A 25,686-nucleotide genomic window follows, 5' to 3' on the forward strand; every position below is an offset into this window, starting at 1 on the left:
AGCTTATACTAAAAGAAATCAGATTATATATGTTCATGTTGCTATTTATTGTGACTAACTTTTGATCAAGTTTCACTAGTGTTTGAGTTGAAATACAGATATGGTACAGATATATTTACCAAGCAATAGGAATTTGAAAACGACAGTATATAGAAATTTGACGTCAAGGCGGCGCAGTGAATATACATCAAATTAATGAAATTTTCGGAAAAAGACATTTTAATGCCAACCAATTGCTTAAACAAAAACTATACGATGGCAAGGGATAAAGAACTTCAGTTTATCGTCTTTTTTCACTAATTGTTTAGCTAGAATTCAGACAAAATGACTAAATATCAATTAATTTTTACACACTAACTGATGTCAGCAGTTCTAAAATATGTACACAGAATCACTGTAGGAGACATTTTACAGTAATTTTACCTTTGGTTAGAAATGACCCGATTTTCCCCCACAAAATTCAAGAATGGAGAGAATATGTGAATGTTGATATCTTGAAATGTAAACAAAAGATGAGAAATGAAGAATCAATTATAATTTCCCTTTGTTTGTTAGGTGTTTAAAACATGGGATCAATAAGAAGCGTTAAAATGACGTTGCGGTAAGTTTGCGGTTGCGCCGCGTCACTGGGCGATGGCAACTTGGTCTGCTTACCAGGAATGATCTAATCATGCTATGGACAATAATTTTTTTGACATTGATACACGCTATCCTGGTGTACATTTTGGTGAAATTTCAAGGGTTTATCTGTTTCCCCAAGGAAATATGAGTAAATGTCTCAATAATTTCCGAACAACCCTCGTATACGGAGCTTAGTAAGGGACTCTATTTTGTGGCGGAGGGTTTAGAAGAAATTTTCTTTCACAACTTTGTTTTAAAGTATCGTAATTAAAGTTACTTCACTACACCTAGACTTATACTTTTTAAGACAATACGTCACAAGATGGCGATTTAAATCTTTTGTTGAACTGTTTATATCGTTCGATTGGGTTGTATATCGTAGTAGCTCAGTGGTTAAAATATTTGGCTTCTGAACCGCAGATCATGAGTTCGAATCCGCTTGGAGCTTTTGTTCATGTTTACTGAATTAAATTTTCGAAAATGGAATTTTTCATCCAAAGTTGCACATTTTTTACCTATTTGGCTAAAATACTTCTTAACCATTATGATTTCTATCATAATCAAATTTTTCATCCAAAGTTGCACATTTTGTACCTATTTGGCTAAAATACTTCTTATCCATCACGATATCTATCATAATCAAGGAATTTTCAGCTGATTTGAGAAAATATTTCAAGGTGTAATGAGCCACCTTAAGCTTTCTTACTTTGGTGGCAGGGGATAGTTTTTTTGGTCGAGGAAATGTGAGGCAGATAGTGCTCATATATGTGATTTAATTTTTCAGTGGATTTTTAAATTTGCTAAAATTGGTTTGCATGCAGGGGACACATGGTCCCGACTCTTGAGAATTTTTAAACATTTCAGAATAAAACAAGTACAACTTACATATAGCACTATAAAGAATAGCCAGGGACGGTCTCAAAATTTTCTGAAAAATTGCCCTTTTTTCACATTTTCACGGGTCCATAACCACGCTCCAGTCCCGAGCAACTGCCATAAACTACCATAGGATTGGTAGCTTAATGTATACCCATGCAAATAATCACCAATTGATGGGGGGTCAATCACCTTCTTTCCGAGTGACATTTCGTGTTCTGAACCCACCCTACTTTTCAAGCACAAAACCGAAAGTGAAAATTTTGGCCACAGTTTCGCATTTTCATTCCATATCTGATGAAAAGTGCTACCAGTATTAAAGTGTCATATATCAATGAAATTGGCATGAGCTCCTCTATCCACAAAATGAATGCAATAAATATTCTACCGATTTATACCCCTCAAATAACCAGCCAAACCCCAGGTTCTCCCTTTATTTCAAAATTTTGACCGGGTCTTTCCTTCGAAACTATCCCCTGCCACCTTTCAGTGAAAACCACATTCAGATAATTCGTGCATTATGATATCTTCGATTTGTTTCCGAACATATTTTAACAATTTTAAACAGGGTTTCTAAAGGGTGCCCCTATTGTACGGGTAACTCCTCCTACATGCAGTTTTCAAGATAAGTTGTTCTTTTGCAGATCAATTGAACGTTTATATAAGAGGTGTGCATATTGCTAGGATTTAGATTTTAATATTTTACGGAAAAAATACCAGCCTTTGAACTTATGGGTACTCCATTTCTCTGAATACGGTAGATCTGTTTATCAATTCAGGGATTATGGATACAGTTCACAATCAAAGCCCGGTTTGCTGTCACATTGCCAGCTTTTCACTTGTTGAATATTTCTTTTCACATAGGCGTCGGAACCGCCTTTTTTTGCATGAATTTGGGAATTGGGGTTTTTTTTTTTGGGGGGGGGGGGTTTGCTTGTCAAGATTTCTGAGGATAAGTGTAGCCCCCCCCCCCCCCCCCTTCAATTTGCTTCCGACGCCACTGATATTTATCCCCCGCTCCGATTGCCTCCGAAGGAGAAGGGGGAAAACTGTTTTGCCCTTGTGAATACAATGTATATATGTCTGTCTGTAACAAAAATTTCTGTCGCACTTTTCTCGACAACTTTTTATTGCAGATGCTTGAAATTTTAATAGACTATTTGTTTAGGCATGCCATATCGTGGGATATATTTTTGTACCAATCAGACGTCAACTTCCTGATGAATATCGACTTTGCTTTTTAGCATATTCACATCAGAGCAGGGGTATTACTAGTGAGCATTGGCTCACAGATACAGATATCTTGTTTGGCATATTATGAAACTGATATATCATAAAAGTATAAAAGACAAGAAAAAAATGAACTTCGATTTAAGCCTAAAATTAGCTTTATATTCCGTACCATATCTCAAATTTTACATCAAAAGCAAAAGGGACTATATTTTCCGAATTTATAGTAAGATTTTTCTGACAAGTCTATTATAATTCGAGAAAAAGTTTGAGACTTTTAAGTAAATTCATTGCATGCTGAATCGTTAATGGCTAAAATAGTGTTTTATCAGTGCAAAAAGGTCAAAATATCAATTGAGTGAAGAAATTGCAAACGTTTTCTTCATGTTAATTTAATTTATTTTATATGTAAAGTATAGATTTGTATTTATGCCAATGTTGACTTCGATAAAAAAAAATAGAGAAAAGTGATTTATATGCAATTTGCACTTTCAGCGCAGAAAAGTCATATTCAATACACCGTAGCACCGAAAGAAACATGTATTTAGAAGAAAAAAACTTTTTAAAAAGACTTTGATCGCAGGATCCAACGTCCGATTAATCAAGTAAGCTGAAACATGACGCATCTTTATTTGCTTCAGGACAACTAGACTTTTAAAAAAAGAAGTGATTTCTCCTAAGGATTTTCCCGTAAACAAATAGTTTTCGGATGATGTCCTTGGTATATATAATGAATTGAAGTGTTCAAATTATGCCTCCTTTGTTTGTAAAAAGACCTCGGTTGAGGTTCAAAGTGTATCGAAGACGGAAACTCATAAAAAACGGCGTATCTTTTTTTCTGAAGAACAGAGATGCTAGGCTGCTAGTTAAAATACAAATAGTTACTAGGAATCATTACGTATTGATGTCAAGATCCGGTTCTGCAGATTCTATTTATGATTATATATATCGAGCGAAGAATTTATTACGAATATTATTTTTTATTCAGAAATTCAACCTTGGGCAATGCAGCCCATCAATTGACAATATATTACAATATAATACAAGAAATCATATTGACGCAAGCGTCAAATGGGCCGCAAAAAATATAATTGTTGTATGAATCATTGGTTGTTTACATAAAAACACACCACAAAGAAGAAAATAAGAGTTGGTTGTACTAATTTTTATGGTAAATTTTAATATACTTTCAGCAACTTGTTTTGAAGTTTAACATTTTACTATTATCATAAAGAATCGATTTCGTTACTGTAAGCATTTCTAACGGAAATTGTATGATCATTGCCATAGTATGAAGTAATGGAGAAGACACTGCATGATTTGTACATTACTCTAATACAAAGTTCAACTCATCATTTTTCTCCTGGAGATTATGTATTTTAAACCATTTTGTTTTTTTTGTTGTTGCATTGTATTGAATGCATGCATTAGTTCAATATATGATTTCAAGGGACTTCGCGTCGGTTGACAATGGTTTTCTCGGGGTGTCAATTTCAACTGTTACCCTCCCAAACAGGCACTATTTATATAATGTTACCCGTTGCTAAGTGCGTTGCTAACGCTGAGGGTAATAGAAAGGATTATGAACTGCGTCTTAACCAATCAGATTTCAGTATTTAACATGAAAGTATAACAAAATAATTTAGTTGATGGTCAAAAACACCTTTTATTCATCTTTAGTCAAGCTCAGAGAAAAAGAGTTATATAAGTGAAATATTCTCCACACTTTATTAAATGGATATATATACATGTAGACCAAAAGCTCATAGGGATAATGACCTTTGAAAAATTGACATATTCTTACTTAAATATGTAGGATGTTTCGGAACAAAGGAAACATATCGTATTATACATTTATTGCATGAACGTTTGGGAGATATGAAGATTTACTCCCCCAGGGACAACGCTAATTGAGGGGCCTTGATTGGTAAATAACAATAAACAATATAGTTATAATGCCCCCCCTTTAAAAAATTAAATTAAAAAGGAACTTTACCCAAAAATTAAAAACTGGTAACAAAAATTAGTAAATTTATTTACACTATTATAGAAAGAGTTGATTCTCCAGTTTTGTTTCTTTTAAGTTGATGAATGCTCCTCTTGAAATACGATTTATTTATTGTTCTCTTCGCCGACACCATGCATATGCGTTATATACATTGGATTGTAACATTGGATTGTAACATTGGATTGTAACATTGGATTTAATTTTAAGAAAAGTAATAAATCATCCCAGAATTTATTGGAAAAAAAGTTATAAGTCTGTAGGCGGTACTCTGGAATGAAATTATAATTTGATTAATTACGCGCACCATCTGCGTTTATTCATGGTTCCGCTTCACTGGTTTGAAATCGTTAGAGGTTACCATAGAGGAGGCTATCGACATTGCAAGGAAAAAGGTAAAACTGCTGTAACTTTATTTAATAGTTTCATACTCAGCAAGCAACAAACATACTACATTGTAAATGGAATCGATTTACAGCATTTAAATTCGTCGCCTTTAAAGTTCCATCATTTGAAATTCAACGTGTAAAATGTCATCCATGTTACTTTCGCTACACACTGATGATCTATTTCACTAAGTATACACATTTTAATTTGCATTATTAAAAGGTGAACAGGTAAATACGACGAGAGAGAGAGAGAGAGAGAGAGAGAGAGAGAGAGAGAGAGAGAGAGAGAGAGAGAGAGAGAGAGAGAGAGAGAGAGAGAGTTTTAAATTGTTTTTCCTTTTGCAGTTTGAGGTGCGATGCCAATTCGCTGTTCCAGGAGTAGGACGGTGGTTTGTGTGTTGTCTGCCGCCGGTGTGGTTTTCCTTACATACGTGGTGTGCGTTATAGACCTCCCGCTTCCTAGGCGATCGAAGACTGAACAAATACTGGTCCCCAACCTGCCCCGTTCCGACGCGCTGGATTACGACCGGTATAAAGACCCGGATGTGGATGAATACGACGACTTGGACGGCCGGCAGGAGATCACAGATCAAACATCGGAAAACGACGTCAAAGTTTTTATCCGCCGGAATTCAAAATGGGAAAGAAGTGACGTCTGCGGGCAGAATCCACCAATGATTCAGACTAGTCTGGAATCGTCTGCGGGAAAATTAACTCTATACGTAGTACACAAAGGACCACTAGACACCCAGGGAAAGGGGGATCCCACAAAGCAGATGTACTACGAGCTGTTCAGAGCTGTTCACAACAACCTCGCCTTCCACACTAACTCCGTGATGGTAGACGTGGGTTCGCGGGATGGCAGCTTCAGTATTTTGGCGGCGAAGATAGGACGCCGCGCCATCAGTGTACGGACAGGTGCTCGCGGTGTCCCGGGGGTCTGTGCCTCAGTTAGGTCAGTGAATGCCCAGCGCTTTGTTACCATCCTCCAAACCAACTCGTCCCGACCCCTGGACCCCGCCTACCGGGACCACGTGTTGGACGTTGGCCAGGAAGTGGTGTGTGAGCCCGAGGGTGGGGGGTTCTCTCTGAATCAGTTAATCACCCTGGGCACACTGGAGGCCCAGGCCCCGGTGGTGCTGTACCTGGAGGCCTTCCAGCACGATACCGAGGCTCTGCTGATGTGTGCTGGGGATTTTTTCACCCACTTTGAGGTCAGGTCCATTCTCATGCCTTGGTCTGCACACAATATCAAGGACAAATTGAGATTAGCGGAACAGATTAGCTCCTACAAGATGAAGCCATATGAATTTATTGGTGTGCAGAAAGAATTACTTTTAAGAAATGTGGAATATTGGCCAGTATATGTATTGTGGAAGGGTCTTGGTGCTTATTGACTAGTCACTCTCTTGTCCATTTGGTACCATTCCTTTAAAACTTTTTCATTTTATAATAGGCAGTTCATTTTAATGTTCCATGAATGTGTGACACAAGATTTAACTGTTGTACATGTTTTTCTTTGATAAAAAATCTCTATTTTAAAGAAGGATTGCACTTATCCTTATTTCAAAAATAATTTATTGTTATCAATATTCTCAAACAATCATACAAATCAGACATCCTTCAAGCATTCATTACTGATTTCTTCCATTACATTTGTCATAAACATTCTTATTACAAATGATTTGCTTCAGAGTTTAAATAAATGAATTGTAGTTTTTATATACGTGTACTACACAACTAACAACTTCATGAATACAAATACCATTCCAATTCAAACACATGAACAACTCTAAACTGACTTTTCTATCCATAAATTCAAAATGATTGACATTTGATAAACTGATTGTTGATGCCAGCCATAATATTTAGTCTGCCAGCAAAAATACCCCAGATACAACATATGTAAAAAGTACAGGTATCTTTACATAACATCATCATTTAAAATAACAAAAAACTATTAAATGAAGAATATATGATATATTTGACTCTCCCTGTCAATCATTCACTGACACTTGCACACTGTCAAATCAATAACTAAATGTTGTGATGATTCTTCCAAACCAGAAGAGTTATCCTCCTTAGCAAGGTTATGTACACTCGTTCTCTACACTGGCGTGTATTACTGTAGGTCTGTTCTGTAGACTTGTTATCACTGTGGGCCTGTGGTCACCGCCTGGCCTCTGGCTTCTTGTTACTGGGGACACGACTGCGGGGCTTCCCCCGCCTTTCATCCCCGGGGTTGGGGCGCTGGGAGACCTCGGGGGAGCTGATTTTCTTTGGTCGCTGACCAGATATACTCCTCAGGACCTGTAGAATGGCCTGGGGGGCAACATTCATCTTCAGGAGGTCCATGATGATCCTTAAAGATAAAGAACACAGGATGTCAGTACAAACAAGAACCCTAGAGGAAATTAATATACCACAATAGAAAAAGAAGTATGGTACTATTTATTGTGCTCTGATTATCTTAAAATTATTCAAAATATCCCATTTAACCACAAAACTTGACATTAAATTTTAACGTTTCAAAGCCAGGTAGGTAAAAACAAATTGGAAAAGATAACATGGCATCACATGCAGTGTCTGACATTTAATCTCAACAATAAAAAAAAAAGTACACACTCTGCATGTGAACCTATATTGGACAGACAAAAATAAGAAATAAGATATAGGGAGTTAAACTGTTAGGGACTGACTTGAAGACGCTGGGGTCCAGCACCACCCCGGCCAGCTGTGAGAGTTCGTACAGTTCCTGTTCCTCCAGAGACAGGACATTCTTACTCATTAACGTGAACTGTAGGAACTGGTCGCTGCCCACTGTTGTCATGGTTACTGGTTAGGTGAGACAGCTTACAGAGCAGGTACAGGTATTATCCCAACATGCCTCTTCCTGTCGTTTCTTTACTGTCCTACAAATAACATACATACAATGACAAAACAAATTTATAAGTGTGAACATGTATAAAATGTTTCACCATTAGTTTTGTTTATAAAAGTGGGTGTAATTTTTTATTTTCATATCCTCAAAACTCTTAAGCCAAGGTTCATCCAGTTGGGATAGACAGCATATGCATGGAGGCAGATCATTTTTGGGAGTTGATTTTTAATTAAATCTCCTATGCAGTTACCGGTACTCTTGCAAACCGAAACTGAAACAGTGTTTGGACCTAAGCACAAATCATCACCGCTGACAAGACTTAGTTCTTGAAAATAATCAATAAATTCGATGTACTGTATGCTGAAGCATTTTTTTTTAATTAAACTTATTTATTCATACATGTACCTTACAAATAGTAAGATTTTAAATAGTACAAACAATATAGATATTTTTCGCAGTCGTATGTATTCCTACGTCAGAGTTCAATATAGTCTTCTTCAACCATCGGCTGTCTCCGTAAATCCCCGACAAGAAGAGAGTCAGTCTTACAATCATGTACTTAGAGGTCACGTCATCAAGCTATCACGCAACCTGGTGTTGGCAGAGACTACCTCTTGCTTGTCAGAGATTAACGGAGACAGCTGAGCATCTGGTTGAATGAGACTAGAGCTCATCATTGCATGAATCCATACAATTTTTGAAATATTTCGATTAGCCTACTGATACATAGTTTGATGTAATCAGTTCTATTTTTGAATATTACACAAGATTCATAAAGGGTTTTCTTGAAATTCTTGTCGGAAAAGTGTGAGAATTCATATTATAAAAGTGTGCGTAATTCAAATACAGATTATAAACTACTTGCCAAGCAAAATAACATATTATAGTTGATTTTAAAATAAATAATAATCGATAAAATCAACTCCCGTCAGTACTTAATACTTTGATTCAAAAGAGGACTTGGTAAATTCTAAAAGGGTGATTTGCTTCTCATATTGTACATAGATACGGCAAATATAAGTAACTGTTAGTCACAAACTCCCAATTTAATGTATATTTCCATTACAATTTACAAACCCATTTTCGTTAACACCATAAGTTAATATAATAATATATGAGCTATTCCTAAGGAATGAGGAATCATTCTTTGAGTATCATGAGATGATCAAATACGGTCCGGAGTGATCAATTCCTTAAAGGGCTTTATGATAGATTTGATCATCCCCATCCGTAGGGCTTTATTGGAGTTGATCACCCCCAAACAGTAGTTGATCACCTCATAATATTCAAAGAACATGAAGAACGATTCCTTATTGCTTACAGTTAACTATTATATAATTTTCAGCAGTTGTAAAAAAGCCATTGATGAATTGTATTGAACTATACATTACAAAATAGATTTGTAGTTTTATCACAGACAGACACCTGAAAATGTAAATATTAAGCTATAAAGTTTATTCAAGCTATGTAGATTGGGGTGTTATGATGACTAGGCTAAATGTTTCACGTTTTCAAAGCATGTCCGGTGTATGATTTCTAGAATAATCTTGACATCTAAAGTTTTAGCATTGCGTAATGTTAGACCCCGCTGTCATATCACATATGTAACTTACTAGTTTAGAAGGGTAAAGGTCACTGTGAATCACAAGAGGATCTCGCCACTCTGGTCCAAGGAAGTTGGAGATATTGCATCTAGCGGATGAATCGAAAGTAAAATAGTTCGTGAATAAAAATAAAGCGTTGATATTTAAAGGTTAGATGATTTAAGTCAAATTTTCGCATCTGATATTTTTAAATAGTTTTATGGGAAAGTGAATAATTTTTATTCCGATTTACCTAATAAACCGAAAAAAAATATTGAGCGGAAGTCGGACTCGGCGTGTTTTGTGTGGTGTGTGACGTGTACAACAGCCATCTTCAGAAAATATTGAGGAAAAATAATTATTATTTTGATATTTTAAAGAAATCGAACTCTGACATCACGGGGATGTCTGACAATCGGTCTGTACACCAGTCCAACTACCGTGGATGGTTGTACAAGTGGACAAATTACCTACGAGGATACCAGAAGCGTTGGTTTGTCCTGCAAAATGGATTACTGTCATATTACAGGTTGGGATCTAACGAAAACATACTCTCTTTAGGAGATGCATGATCAGTAAATTTAACACAATAATTAATGAACAGTGATACAGATTATACCATCTTAAACCCATCTCAGAATTGCATTTAATTAAATGATCCTTGAAGAACGCCCCACCCGTTCATTATCCAAATGTTATATTTTTTTTGCAATATTAACTTACCTCTATACTGCAGTATAGGTTTTGACCAATTGGATAAATTGTGCAGACAAGGAAAATGACCCATATTATCCTTTTTCACTTTTGAATAGCTGAAATAAGTCATTTTCAGATGTTTTATAGTAATTTAAGCTAATTTTCCACTAGCTGCTGGTCTGTGCTCCTGGTCTGAACAAAAAATTTGGCTGAACGACTGGGAGCTACAGTGCCACCCGTTGAAAAAATTGTCAAACTATACTGGCGTGCAACCAGTTCTCGTCGAGTACCATTTCTTCTTCTTATTATTATTAGAAAGATATACTGATTTAAACTGGGAACACTTTACAATAGGGACCACGGGATTTCGCGAGATTTCGATCAGTTGCCAATCTCTGTTATTTATGCATATGCAGTCCCATTGAGCTCTATTGTATTATCATGGAAATCCTAAGTCTTTTAGAAGCTTTTGAAGTGACGTGGTTATGCTTAACATGTATAATGCAATAGAAATTACTGTAAATGTTCATATTTAACTGTTACTTTAAATATGTTTACTATTTTCAATTTTGTTTCAGAAATCAAGCCGAGATGGCTCACACATGTAGAGGCACAATTAACCTTGCCAATGCTTACATTCATACTGAAGATGCCAACACAATAGTTATTTCCAACAGTGGTACCCATACATTTTATTTGAAAGCCACATCTGAAGTTGAGCGACAGAAATGGGTGACAGCCCTGGAGCTCGCCAAAGCTGATGCTATCAAACTCTCAGATCCTGGTATATCAGATCACTGTTATATGTTATATTTAAAGTAATATGAGCTGCAATTTTCATGCTTAATTTTTGGTTTACTACCAAAATGACAAAAAATATTGTGGTTTCTTAATTTCTGTTAGCCCTATTTTTGTGGGAAAAGCCATTAAGAAGCTTTAATTGAAGCAAAACTGAATTATTGTCGTCCTGTACAAAAATTGACCTGCTATATATTCCTTAGAAGAGAAATCTGTCTCCTGACAAAAAATAATGACTTTTTCAAATCTTTTTTATCATAAAAGTTTAAGTTACATGCAGACTTATCATACTAGCAAGTTTTTGCAGCAAAATAAAATTCTAAAAAATACAGCTCATATTGCTTTAAAAGTACTGAAAATGTATTATATTTAGTGTGCAAGCATTTGGAAGAAATTGGTTTCTCAGAAATGTAGCATAGATTGATGAAGTGCATTTCTGAATTTTTATATTTATTCATGTACATGTATATGCATGAAGTGTAGAAGCATGATTCATTTAGCAGCAAATGTGTCCAACCAACAATGATAAATTGAATACCCAGCCAAAAATCATACATTCACCACAGGCTCCATGTCAGAAAGATGATGTCATTTTTGTTTCTTAGGGGACAGTGATGAGGAGGTTGAACCTGAGCCAAATAAAAATGAGTTACAAAACATGGTGAAGACTTTGACGGCCAAACTGGAGGACATGAACACTTGTAATGATCTGATCGCTAAACATGGCACCGGTCTCCAGCGAGCCCTCACTGAGGTCGAGTCTATGGATAGCCCGAGTGAGGCGGGAAGTAAACTCAAAGTCATCAACGAACGAGCGACCATGTTCAGGATTACCACCAATGCTATGATCAACGTGAGTTTACAACTGTTGTGTTATTAGTTCTCCTTACAGTAAAGAATCCTTGTAGTATTTTCACTATTTTGTCAATGATATTGAAGGCTATTAATTATTGACTAGTGAAGAATCTGTGTTGTATCTTGTTGACTATGTTCAAATGTATTGATTGACACTGTCTCTCTTCTTATGTACTCAAGTGTTACTGTGGTTTCATCAATATTCGTTGAATACCAATTTTGTGGATTTCGTTTTTAAGTTTAGCCATGAATTTAAATGTTCATTGAAGTGCATTTTCTACTAACAATTTGTATTGATAAGGTCATTGGCCACGAATTTATGTATCCTTGAAACTGTGATTTTCACTTTATCCACGAAAATTGATACCCTTGAATATTAATGAAACCACAGTATAACTTATGGTCATTCTTTCTAAATAAATCCCCTTTAAATATAGTTTAAGCTGTATGAAGTTGTGCAATAGATATGCTGTAATGGCATGATGTCCACTTAGGGTGAGGGAGAAGCATAGTTAGATCATCACTTCTGAAATTCAGTCTGTATTCCCTTCTGTCTGTCATTCTTTCCCAGTTTTGTGTCAAGTGTAAAAATTTTCAAAGAAGAAACATTATACGATCTTACTTGTTATCATAAAGATTGCTCATGACCTGAAAGTGTGTCATACCGCTGACCTTAGGGTGCATCTTACCCCTGACCTGAGGGTGCATCTTACCCCTGACCTGAGGGTGTGTCATACCCCTGACCTGAGGGTGTGTCATACCCCTGACCTGAGGGTGTGTCATACCCCTGACCTGAGAGTGTGTCATACCCCTGACCTTAGGGTGTGTCATACCCCTGACCTGAGAGTGTGTCATACCCCTGACCTTAGGGTGCGTCATACCCCTAACCTGAGGGTGTGTCATACCCCTGACCTTAGGGTGTGTCATACCCCTGACCTGAGGGTGTGTCATACCCCTGACCTTAGGGTGTGTCATACCCCTGACCTGAGGGTGTGTCATACCCCTGACCTTAGGGTGCGTCATACCCCTAACCTGAGGGTGTGTCATACCCCTGACCTTAGGGTGTGTCATACCCTGACCTTAGGGTGAGTCATACCCCTGACCTTAGGGTGTGTCATACCCCTAACCTGAGGGTGTGTCATACCCCTGACCTTAGGGTGCGTCATACCCCTAACCTGAGGGTGTGTCATACCCCTGACCTTAGGGTGTGTCATACCCTGACCTTAGGGTGCGTCATACCCCTGACCTTAGGGTGTGTCATACCCCTAACCTGAGGGTGTGTCATACCCCTGACCTTAGGGTGTGTCATACCCCTGACCTGAGGGTGTGTCATACCCCTGACCTTAGGGTGTGTCATACCCCGACCTTAGGGTGTGTCATACCCCTAACCTGAGGGTGTGTCATACCCCTGACCTTAGGGTGCGTCATACCCCTGACCTGAGGGTGCGTCATACCCCTGACCTGAGAGTGTGTCATACCCCTGACCTTAGGGTGTGTCATACCCCTAACCTGAGGGTGTGTCATACCCCTGACCTTAGGGTGTGTCATACCCCGACCTTAGGGTGTGTCATACCCCTAACCTGAGGGTGTGTCATACCCCTGACCTTAGGGTGTGTCATACCCCTGACCTGAGAGTGTGTCATACCCCTGACCTGAGAGTGTGTCATACCCCTGACCTGAGGGTGTGTCATACCCCTGACCTGAGAGTGTGTCATACCCCTGACCTGAGAGTGTGTCATACCCCTGACCTGAGGGTGTGTCATACCCCTGACCTGAGAGTGTGTCATACCCCTGACCTGAGAGTGTGTCATACCCCTGACCTGAGGGTGTGTCATACCCCTGACCTGAGAGTGTGTCATACCCCTGACCTTAGGGTGCGTCATACCCCTGACCTTAGGGTGTGTCATACCCCTAACCTGAGGGTGTGTCATACCCCTGACCTTAGGGTGTGTCATACCCCTGACCTGAGGGTGTGTCATACCCCTGACCTTAGGGTGTGTCATACCCCGACCTTAGGGTGTGTCATACCCCTAACCTGAGGGTGTGTCATACCCCTGACCTTAGGGTGCGTCATACCCCTGACCTGAGGGTGCGTCATACCCCTGACCTGAGAGTGTGTCATACCCCTGACCTTAGGGTGTGTCATACCCCTAACCTGAGGGTGTGTCATACCCCTGACCTTAGGGTGTGTCATACCCCGACCTTAGGGTGTGTCATACCCCTAACCTGAGGGTGTGTCATACCCCTGACCTTAGGGTGTGTCATACCCCTGACCTGAGAGTGTGTCATACCCCTGACCTGAGAGTGTGTCATACCCCTGACCTGAGGGTGTGTCATACCCCTGACCTGAGAGTGTGTCATACCCCTGACCTGAGAGTGTGTCATACCCCTGACCTGAGGGTGTGTCATACCCCTGACCTGAGAGTGTGTCATACCCCTGACCTGAGAGTGTGTCATACCCCTGACCTGAGGGTGTGTCATACCCCTGACCTGAGAGTGTGTCATACCCCTGACCTTAGGGTGCGTCATACCCCTGACCTTAGGGTGTGTCATACCCCTGACCTTAGGGTGCGTCATACCCCTGACCTTAGGGTGCGTCATACCCCTGACCTGAGGGTGTGTCATACCCCTGACCTGAGAGTGTGTCATACCCCTGACCTTAGGGTGTGTCATACCCCTGACCTGAGGGTGCATCTTACCCCTGACCTGTTGTCATATATGCTCTATAAGCCTAAAAATTTCCCATATGAAATTTGAGTTCATCCTTTCTAATTTACCGGTACTTATGTAATGTAAAGGTACATGTTGAAAGGATACACTAGTAGTGCAGATAAATATACACACTTGCAATGTCATTGACACTTAGGCTATTATCAGTTCTTTATCTGAGGTTAGTTATGACCTTATTTACAGATAAGTAAAATAATGTAGATTATGATTATGTAGTATGTACATGAGCTGACTTGTGACAGATACCAGTCACTTATAAGACAGAGCAAGGTTACAAATTGTACACTTCTACATGTATTATTAAAGGAAGATATCATCTTGGATTAAGGAGCTTGTGGAGAATACCTCATTGTGGTTATACAATGCCTGTGTTATGTTGTAGGCTTGTGGGGAATACCTAGATGTGGCTCAGACACAGGTCAAAAGGTTACAGAAGATTGTGAACTATGAACACGAACAAAGGATGAAGCTAGAAGAAATGGTAGAACAACTTGCCAAAGAGCAGGTTACCTTGGAAACGAAGGCCAAACAATCAATGGGACATGGTCTAGCCAAAAAGGGTAAGGTTAATTTCTAATGAGAAGTTATTTTGACCTGCTCTGAGAATTTCTATTGGGAGGAACTCCCAGTGTGAGGGAGACTGAAACCCATAATGCTTATTTTTGTTGTAACACCTATAATACAAGGTTGCCAGAAAGATATTTATATGATATGTTGAACTTGACAACAGTTTATTTGAAAGCTGATCTGTATCACAGTATAAAATTCAACACATTACAGACATATCCTACATTGTCAGCTTTCTTTCCTTCACTGGTTTACAGTGGCTGCTCGATGATACAAAGCCATGTACAGATATTTGCTGTGTGTTTTGTAGGGCCCCCTGGTTCAGATGAAGAGGACTTCTTTGATGCTCTGGATTACCAGGCGGAGGAGTTTGAGGTGGCTCTTCCACACAATCAACCAAAACACAGGTATGCTCGTGTCCCACGTCCGGTGTTAGATTTCTTTAAGACTTACTTTGAATCTTAAATTCTAGCTAGCAGTAGTATTATATGTACAGTTTATAACTTGACAATATAACTACTGGTCAAATGTTCTAAATAAGATACAGTCAAATACTTGTGTAAACTAGATCTGCTGAGTTGTAAATGTTGACTTGTTATGCCATCTCAAATAGGAGGACAGACAGCAATATAAGCTTTGACAGCCAGGCCGACGAACGGAGCAGTGACCTCAGCAGTGAGGCAGAGGAATCAGAGGGACAGGAAGCCAGAGTGTACTCCCACAAATCTAAACAGGGATCCCCCAAACAGGTAAAAATAGCACCCCCTAAATACAATATATAGGTAATAATAGCACCCCCTAAATACAATATATAGGTAATAATAGCACCCCCTAAATACAATATATAGGTAATAATAGCACCCCCTAAATACAATATATAGGTAATAATAGTACCCCCTAAATACAATATATAGGTAATAATAGCACCCCCTAAATACAATATATAGGTAATAATAGCACCCCCTAAATACAATATATAGGTAATAATAGCACCCCCTAAATACAATATATAGGTAATAATAGCACCCCCTAAATACAATATATAGGTAATAATAGCACCCCCTAAATACAATATATAGGTAATAATAGCACCCCCTAAATACAATATATAGGTACAGCGAGGCTGTATGCGCACAAATCTAAACTAGGATCTTCTAAACAGGTACAAATTACACCCCCTCCCTTCCACACACACACACACACACACAATAGGTACAGTAGAAAGGTACTCCACCAAATTCGAACAATGACTGTTAACAGGTACAAATACCACTCCCCTACACCACTACACAGGTTCAAAATGTGCAAAAAAGGCTGTTCAACTTATTGTTTTAGTTTGGTATCAGTGGTAAAACATTGTTATTTAGTTTAATTTGAGGTCTTTGTTGATGTGATATTTCTAGGCGACAGCAAGTGTAAAATCTCAGCTCAAGAGAAATGCCAACAGTGATTCCAAGAGGAATGGGGAGACCCAGCTGGTGGCAGCTAAAGCCCCCCGAGTTCCGAGCGGGGGCCGGGTCAGGAGAGCCGTGATCCCTCCCAAACCAAACTACAGTCTGAATCTCTGGAGCATCATGAAGAACTGCATAGGGAAAGATCTCTCCAAAATCCCCATGCCTGTAAGTGGTTTTTGTTTCTGCCAGGAGATCAGGTTTTTATAGGAATTTCAAATTATATCCAAGATTTCCATGAATGGTCAGAATGTTTGTGAATTATTGAATTCTCAGAGATATACTTTTCACTTAGCTAGTATAATGCAAGTTAAGAAAGCAAAAGGTAATTAAAAGTTAGTTTTATGTTTGAGGATGTGTTAGCATAAGAACATCAGTTGTTATCTGTAAGCTGAATCATACATTTTAAAATGTTTTTTGTCAAGTGAATGTTTCGCACAATGACATTGTTTTATTATGAATGCAGGTAAATTTCGCTGTCCATTCGGTGAAGTTTTTATACAGTTTTGTTTTGCTGTCCGTACTATGACGTTATTTTGTTTTTTATACAGGTGAATTTCAGTGCCGACACTGACATGGATATGTGTCATATATGATGATTTTGAGTGATCTTACAAGGAAGTAATTGTTTGTATTTTGTTTACAGGTAAATTTCAGCGAGCCGTTGTCGATGCTTCAGCGGTTGACGGAAGAGTTTGAGTACGCAGACTGTCTGGATCGCGCGGCAGCCTGCGAAGATTCAGCGGAACAATTAGTCCATGTCGCCGCATTCACCATCTCTGCTTACTCCACCACGATTAACCGCACCACTAAACCCTTCAACCCCCTCCTGGGAGAAACCTACGAGTGTGACCGCACGGACGACCTGGGCTGGAAATCATTTGCTGAACAGGTATGCAGAGACTGAATTTTGTAACCCACTTAAATATTCAAACATCATTTAAAATTAGATTTACATAAAAGAATTATGTAGATAAAAAATGAAGATCAGCATATTATTTTCAAATTAAGCAAAGATGTAAAACTTTTATTTTGTAAATTTTTAGCCAATTGAATTTTAGAAATTACTTTAAAGCAGTATAAATATTTGTTGGTGAGAAATTTACATGTACTTTTGTCTCCATCATTGATAAATATACATGGTTCTTTTAGAATTTAGTAATTCTGTAATTTCTGTAATTGTAAGATTTACAAGTACAGTGTATAGAATTTAATTTCATACACAGAATTTATTGGCCAATGTGGGACAAGAAATCTGACTGAATTTTTCGGTTCAGTGATGTGTCAGTATCTTATTGCTTTTCTGCTGGTTTTGAGTTAGTTATTACAAGAGTTCAAATTATCCTTTAGTAAGTATATTCCAAATTTTGTTACTATAAATTTCAACATGTGTATACTGAGTATCTAAAAGAGGTAGACAACAGATATTCTTAAAATTTCATTAAGCTACTCTCAGTCCTGTCCATAGTATAAGGGGATTCCCCAGTGGGCCGACTAAGAAAAGGTCTATGAATTTGATTGGTTGTAATGTTAGGTTAGTCACCACCCACCCACCGCCTCACAATTCACAGAAGGCAACGGTTGGACGATGTGGCAGGAATTCACGATGGGGAGCAAATTCCGAGGAAAATATCTCCAGATTATTCCCTTGGGTAAGATTTGCTGTGTGGACTTAGTGACATCTCTCACCCTGGGTTGTGGTCATAGACAGTAGTTTAAAAAAGACACAACTTCATTGAAGGGTGCAAAGTTCATTTGGTGGGCCAGCAATTACAACTGTAAGATTTTCTTATAGCATGTTATAAAGGAAAAAAAATGAAGTTGTGTCTTTTAATTTTTTTTTCTGTAACACTTTTGAAGTGTAACGAGAGCAAAGCACACTGTGTATACAAATATAATGAGCTTAGTAGACATAACTTGTATTTAACTAATTCTTATTCATGTAACAAGTTTTATATCTAGTTGACTAATTGCTTCCTTCTGGAGTTCTGCAGCAAGCTTTGCTTATTCAATACACCTTGCTTTGCTCTCCAGTACCACTGAGAAGATCACCACATGCATGTTGTGGGGGCGTACGGTCCAAGGGACCTACGGAGCTTTGTCTTTTTGTGTGTATTTCTGACTCGTTGCCTAAATTGAAGGTGAGCCACCACCCCCCTCTGGCCGGGGTATTCAGTGAGGGCAGAGACTGGGAGCTCTATCAGGAAGTGGCTATCTCCAGTAAATTCAGGGGCAGATACTTACAAATCATACCCCAGGGTAACAGCTTTTCTGTTTACAGCCATGGCTTCATATTTCTGCAGTCAAGTCCAGTTATCTTCAGTCAAACTTCTATATCTCAAACTCAGGGCTTAGAAAAAAATAACGAGATCTCCAAAGAGGGTAAAATTCATGAAAAAAAAAAATTCCAAAATTGTGACTTTTAATTATCTTTGATATATATGCAAAGTAATTGAGTTATCATTGTAGGAGATATAGAAGTTTAACTGTTACAACATTTTCAATTTTTATCCTGGCTTCTGCTTGCAGTCCTTTGACAGTGTTTGCATGATTTATCCTCCATTCTATGACTGTATACCAATATTGTTTACTCGCTTCACTGCACAAACACATTGTTGATTTCTTGTACTCTTTAAGTTGTGTTGATTATCTCTTAATATTGCAATTTTTTTAGGTTGATAAATCATATTCATGTTGAATACGTATTTGTTAATATTATAGAAGTGTATGATAAATGATATATTATAGGTGAAATAAGATTTGATAATGTAAGGATGATAATTTTATGTGTTGAAGTAAACTCAAAATTCTTGTGGATTTTACAATGGAAATGGATTTTAACTAACCATGTCAAATTCATGCAGTGACCATTGAATGAAATTTTTTCACTACAATGAGATGGGATATTAGGCTTCTGTGTCTTTATTCGGAGTGACTATTGAAATATTGAATGGTAAATGGTAAATGTAGTAATTATACATTTACTTTTATGTTCAAATCCAGAAATTCTTTCATTTTCAATTATTTTTGGGTTTGATTTTGCTATGCAGAGCATAGTATGCATGTTTGCTTCATTATATACCGGTAATAAAAGTATCTAATGTTGAAAGAAGTTCTGCATTGTTTGTTCCATAGTTTTAGTGATGAAGTGAAGCAAGCATTTACTCTTTCCAAAAAACTGATTTTGATTTTTTTTAAAAGTCATAAAAAGGTTGATTTATTAAAAAATTTCATAAAAGAGATAGTATAGTAAAATGTGATTAATTGTGCTGAATTTTGCTATATTCAGCACACAACTTGTAATTCGAAATAGACATTGGTGTGTAAAACTGAGAAAAATTTAGAAAATAGTTCTGTTTTGTTATTTATGATATAAGTACAGGCATGGATTGGTCTGATGTTTTGTGTAGGTATCGCTCACCTGGTGTTTAAGAAGTCAGGTAACCACTACACCTGGAGAAAGGTGACCACCACCGTCCACAACATCATCGTGGGCAAGCTGTGGGTGGATAACCACGGGGAGATGGACATCAGCAACCACCGCAATGGCGACAAGTGCCACCTCAAGTACTCCGCCTACAGCTACTTCTCTCGGGAGATTCCACGCAAGGTCAGTACACTCATGTCTTTATAACTCACCAGTTCTGAGGTTTTATAAACTTTATGGCAATCATTGGTTTTTAGTGCTTTTGTTTACCAGATAAGATTTTGTCTATTTATATTACACATTGAGTTTAGTACATGACATTGAAAAAAGTACATCTTTTACATAATATTTAAATTGATGTGTAAGGTTTTCTATTCTTTTATACAAGTATTAGTATATGATATTGTGGCAAGATTCTTCTGAACATCTTGAGTGTGATGTTTTGTGTTTGTTTTGCTTTAGGTGACGGGCGTTGTAGCAGACAAAGAAGGAAATGCTAAGTGGGTTCTAACCGGGACCTGGGACAAGCGGATGGAGGCAGCCAAAGTGGTCCACATAGACGAGTCGAACAAAGGCAAGCCGGTGTTTGAGACAGGAGCACATGTGTGTATCTGGGAGAAGAGACCTCTGCCGTAAGTCTATAGAATCAACTTTGTAATATTATTCTTGTTATGATGCTGTCTTTGATTTGCTGTATTATAAAAAATAATTATATTGTATTAAGTTTGTTGCCTTCATCACAAAAAGACTAACATCAAATAAATATCAATTTGTTTGAGGGTACCTTTGAACTTCATACATTTTAATGTTATTTTATCGCAAATCTTACACGGGTGTATTCGCTGCGAGTGATAAACTGATGAGTTGAGTGACGACACTATCGGGATTGCGAGTTGCAGTTATATAAACAAGCATTTTCATTGGCCGTTTTAGTACCCGCCCACCCATACCTGCTGACGTGGTATTTGTGTCGTTTCTGCAATAATTGACTAAGAGTTCTCACAATAATCGCATCTTCTTTTTTTGTGTAAACAATTGTCGAAAACACGCTGTTAAAACAGGTTCAATCCCCAATTCATTTTTAAATATATACATGTACATACTTCATCGAAAAATTCAAATCCTTTTAGCTGTTAAACGCATCAATTTAAGATGAGGCTTTATTTATTTTGTTGTAGCTTATTCCAAAGAATTCACAACAGATACTGACAATAAATATTACATAGCCTATATTGCATTTTGTTGAACTTTGGCTGATTAATATGACACACTTAGAACTACAAGTGTGCATGTGTTTTCAAACATACCAAAAAATTGAATTTTACGGCATGTAAACGTGTTCAATTTTGGACTGATCTGTGATCAACGTTATTTTGTAACTCACTTAGTCTGTATAAACATTCATTTTATTATATGTTCTTCGATATTCATCACACAATATTTACTTCTGATGTTGACGCTGACACGCTAATCGACCTCGGATTGTATAATTCACGTGCAGATCGAGTCGCCATTTTACAGTTTTCAATGTATATAAACAAACCACACTTCTTCATTTTGCGGAACTGTTGACGATGTTTCAAAGATTTCAGTACATATTTATTGTACGGTAAATAAAATAGTGAAGACATATGGAACGCCAAATTAACATATATTCAAATCTTTAATTCAATTGTACCTATCTTCAAATGATTTGAAGGTAGGTACAATTAATTGAAGATAGTTACAATTATTTGAAGATAGGTACAAATATTTGAATATATGTTAATTTGGCGTTCCATAAAGACATATGCTGTAAAACGTCTAATGGATTTCACGGCGTGTCAACCCGAATTTTCCCGTGGATCTACATTTTGCAACAAGTTTTTTATGAGGAAAAACAGTTCAACTCATCCGATTTTCCATATATACAGTATATGGTACATTATGAACGGTAACGTAAAATTTATTTGTTCACTAAACAGTTTCCGGCGATTTTTTTTTCACAATGAACTGATGATATTATTCGATAAGCGAAGTACAATCTTATTCTGTGACTGATAATCTATATGCGCCGATCCCTGCTTTTAGGGAACTTTTTCTTTTTCTTTTCATTAATATTTTACACATGTACGTGAACATCTCCCCGTTTGTTATTAAATAACTCTGTACGTAAATTTTTAACTTGCTAGTACAACTTTATGAGATGTTTTCTTTCTCCGACATATCTTTCCACGTGTTAGCATCATGTTCTCAACATGCATTTGATAAATAGGCGGGTCTATATAAATGCACCAATCAGAATCTTTATTTCAAATCACAATTGAAATACGCACCGATTAGAAAGTGTCATCACTCAACGCAATGCTACATCGGTCGTAGCGGATACTTTCATGTAAGATTTGCGATAAAGGTTTACTTTTAGTAAAGCTTGTACTGGCCCAAGTAAAAGTTCATATCCCCAGTTAATCTTAAGTTTTGTTTGTTTCAATAAAATTAGTAAATCATGAACTGCCCCTAGTAAAAGTTTATATCCCCAGTATATTTTGATTTTTGTTTCAATGGAGTGTTGACCCTTTCACCTTCATCTTGTCGTTGTGTTTGTAGGCCTGGTTCAGATAGGATGTACAACTTTACGTCGCTCGCGATCACACTGAACGAGCCAGAGGAGGGTGTGGCTCCCACGGACAGCCGGCTACGACCGGACCAGCGGGCCATGGAGGAGGGGCGATGGGACGAGGCAAACAAACTCAAACAGGAGCTGGAGGAGAAACAGCGGGCCGCCCGCAAAAAACGCGAGGCTGAAATGGAGGAGGCCAGCAAGAGGGGTAAGGAGAATCTATCCTCAGTCACTGTCTGTTGTAAGGAGAATCTGTCCACAGTCACCTTTATGTGACTGTAGTAAGGAGAATCTGTCCTCAGTTAGCGTCTGTTGTTAGGAGAATCTGTCCGCAGTCGTCTCTATGTGTCTGTTGTGAAAAGGGGGCTAAAGTGGGCTGATGTGGGAATAGAGGGACAGTTCCTTAAGGTCTCTCACTTAGCTATGGTTGAGAAATACTGGATGGTAGACACAATCAAAACTTTTCAGCATTACATAATTATTGGAATGTAGAGTTTTTCCAAAGAAATTAAACTTTCTTAACAGTTTGTCAAATGACAATGTCAAATGTTTAAGAATTCTGTTTGTGTCACATATTGAATAAAACTCAAATGTTTTTTTCTTCAGGAGAAACAATCAAAGGTTACCAGCCGATCTGGTTTGAGATGAAGACTGATCCCGTCACAGGAAGTCCCATCCACGTCTACAAGGGAAAATACTGGGATTGTAAGGAAAAATCCGATTGGTCCAGCTGCCCGCCTATTTTCTTATAGCTGATGTGATACTTTAGGAATGTTCAAAATACCAAAATCTAATTGTGATGGCAGACAGGAAAACTGAGAGAATTGTGATAACGAAAGAAAATCCATTGGTTTATGAATTGAGAATTGATTTTTATGTGAATGAGTGAGTGAGTGAATGAGCTAGTGAGTGAATGTTAAGAAGTGAGGGAGGAAGAGAGAGAGAGTATTTTATTGAGCACATTGTTCCAGAAAGCAATATGATGTTGACATTTTTTTAAGTTATAGGCTAAATGACACCTGGTTCCTATTTATTCAGTTTGGTGCCATAGTTTATGTACTGTGTACATGTAGACTGTAACAAAGCTTTCTCTCCATCGGCCTATCCTTCTATGTTTTACATTCCTTTCTTGCCTTGTTTTTCTTTTTAGATTCAAAGCAATTTTTATTTTATGAATTAACCATGTTAAAATTTTAGTTTTGTGTGGATGATTTAAAGAGAGATAATCCATATTGTAAGGAGATAATCATTTTGTAACAGAGATAATCCTTTTTGTAACAGAGATAATCCTTTTTGTAACAGAGCACCAGATAATGTGTGTAAGTGATGCAGTCAGATGGTGTAGCAAATGTTCATTATGCAATGAAACATTGTCAAAGGTTGATTTAGAAATCTTGTACATTATTTATACACACTCAATTTATGTAATTTTTTACTGGGGTAGTGACGTGAGTGACACAAGGGAGATAATAATGACCAAACTGTTGATTTTGTTAGTTTTTGTAACAATTATGCATGACAATTTTTTCTCTCAGCAATACTTGACTTTTCATGTAGAAGTTGAATAGAATAGATGGTCCCTGATGAGATTCCAGACAAGAGCGTGTTTTGCCAAATAGTAAAGCCAGTTGATGTTAGTGTGTTAGTCCTCGGGTATTGAATGGAGTGTGGTTTGGAGTAGACATTAGACATTTTATAATTCTATGGATGACTCTTCTTACATTAGCATTTTGTTCCCTGTTTTTTTGCTAATGTAGGTCACAGTTAATCTTTATACTAGGTTTTATGTTTTTAATGCAGCCTACGTGACTGTATAAAACACTGACATTATCTATATCTGACTTTAACTATATCAACATGGTATCTAAGGCCTCTGGTCTGACTACTTTGGGCATTCTTATTTACACTAGCTTTGCATATAATTCTGCCATGAAGTTGCCATTTGTTTTCATTTTTATTAAAAAATCTGAATAGGACAAACAATTTGAATGTCTGTTAACCCTGATGTATTTTTCCTGAGAACCAGGGCAATGAACTCTTTGACAAGCTACACAGTTTTGGGGTTGTACCAATAATGACCATTTATTCCCATCAAAATATCACCAATTTATCTATCAATGTCTATCAATGATCCCTCATATCCACCATTAACCAGACGCCTTGGTCTGGATGACGGTGAAGAATTTGATTTTTACATGACGTAGTGTCACGTGACTGCAGTATCCACGTGTCAGCTTCTGTACTAGTCAGCCCGGCTTGAGCGAATGTTGTGGAGTCTGAGGCCCTCTGGCGGCACTGATACTGGCTGCCATGTTGGACCTTTTTTAAAAATGTTTGTTGAATAAACAAATAAGTAATATGACGTTTGTTTGTTTTTGTTTTATGTAAATTTTGGCTATGTCTTGATGTTCCCCGATTTTTTGGAAAGTCCAAGACGCCCGTTGGCCCAAATCTTAAATTGGCACAATATTAACAAAATGTTTTCATTTCGATTTTGTTTAAAATATTTATTATAAAATTGTACCCACGTTCAAAATATAAAAAAAGTACCCCCCCCCCAAGAAAACCACTATTAGCAGCCTTGCCAGGTGGTGGTTTTATGTTTTGACTACAAATGGAACTTTCCCAGCAGTAAATTGGTGTTAATTGGAAAGGATTTTATGTTTTTCCGATTTTTTTGGGCAAGATACGTTTTCAAGGGTATTGCATAGTTCAATTAAACAAATATAATTCAACCCATTCAAACAATTGCATGTTGTGGCGTACAGTCAGTTGTCCGAGTTGACAATTTTTGATGCCTTTCAGTTACTTTATTCATCTTGTCAGCATTCAAGTTATATGAGGGAGATGTTTAGACCATTATCAGTAATGTACATATCTACACGAGTTGTCTCGCCTTCAGCTGACTACTGCTAGGACTGTTTGATACCTGTTTGTTTTATGGTGATAAGTTAAAATCAAAGTACTGAAGAACTGAC

General features: G+C 37.6%; 3 protein-coding genes across 4 annotated transcripts; 2 read left to right on the forward strand and 1 right to left on the reverse strand.

The window, feature by feature from the left end:
- Positions 1-4,918: 4,918 nt before the first annotated feature.
- Positions 4,919-6,668, forward strand: LOC117692934 (uncharacterized). Its single transcript, XM_034482538.2, has 2 exons — positions 4,919-5,127; positions 5,467-6,668. The coding sequence occupies exon 2, from the start codon at positions 5,478-5,480 to the stop codon at positions 6,516-6,518; it is 1,041 nt and encodes a 346-aa protein (XP_034338429.2). The 5' UTR covers positions 4,919-5,127; positions 5,467-5,477; the 3' UTR covers positions 6,519-6,668.
- Positions 6,669-6,676: 8 nt separating this feature from the next.
- LOC105338974 (mitotic-spindle organizing protein 2B) lies at positions 6,677-9,762 on the reverse strand. The gene is made up of 3 exons (XM_011444369.4): positions 9,616-9,762; positions 7,821-8,033; positions 6,677-7,483 (listed from the first exon to the last, which is right to left on the reverse strand). The coding sequence occupies exons 2-3, from the start codon at positions 7,949-7,951 to the stop codon at positions 7,291-7,293; spliced, it is 324 nt and encodes a 107-aa protein (XP_011442671.1). The 5' UTR covers positions 7,952-8,033; positions 9,616-9,762; the 3' UTR covers positions 6,677-7,290.
- Positions 9,763-9,866: 104 nt separating this feature from the next.
- Positions 9,867-25,067, forward strand: LOC105338760 (oxysterol-binding protein 1). 2 transcript variants are annotated; one of them, XM_011444132.4, is made up of 13 exons: positions 9,867-10,114; positions 10,860-11,065; positions 11,685-11,932; positions 15,047-15,224; positions 15,542-15,638; positions 15,845-15,980; positions 16,635-16,850; positions 17,329-17,574; positions 18,824-18,941; positions 20,093-20,292; positions 20,572-20,741; positions 22,696-22,916; positions 23,315-25,067. In XM_011444132.4, the coding sequence occupies exons 1-13, from the start codon at positions 9,990-9,992 to the stop codon at positions 23,458-23,460; spliced, it is 2,307 nt and encodes a 768-aa protein (XP_011442434.3). In that variant the 5' UTR covers positions 9,867-9,989; the 3' UTR covers positions 23,461-25,067. The 2 variants fall into 2 exon arrangements, with proteins under 2 accessions (XP_011442434.3, XP_011442354.3); XM_011444052.4 differs by lacking the exon at positions 18,824-18,941 and adding an exon at positions 18,217-18,334 and having other exon boundaries at positions 9,868-10,114.
- Positions 25,068-25,686: the final 619 nt, after the last annotated feature.

This window comes from Magallana gigas, chromosome 3 (genome assembly GCF_963853765.1).
Source record: "Magallana gigas chromosome 3, xbMagGiga1.1, whole genome shotgun sequence".
In the NCBI taxonomy this organism is placed as follows: Eukaryota; Metazoa; Mollusca; class Bivalvia; order Ostreida; family Ostreidae; genus Magallana; species Magallana gigas.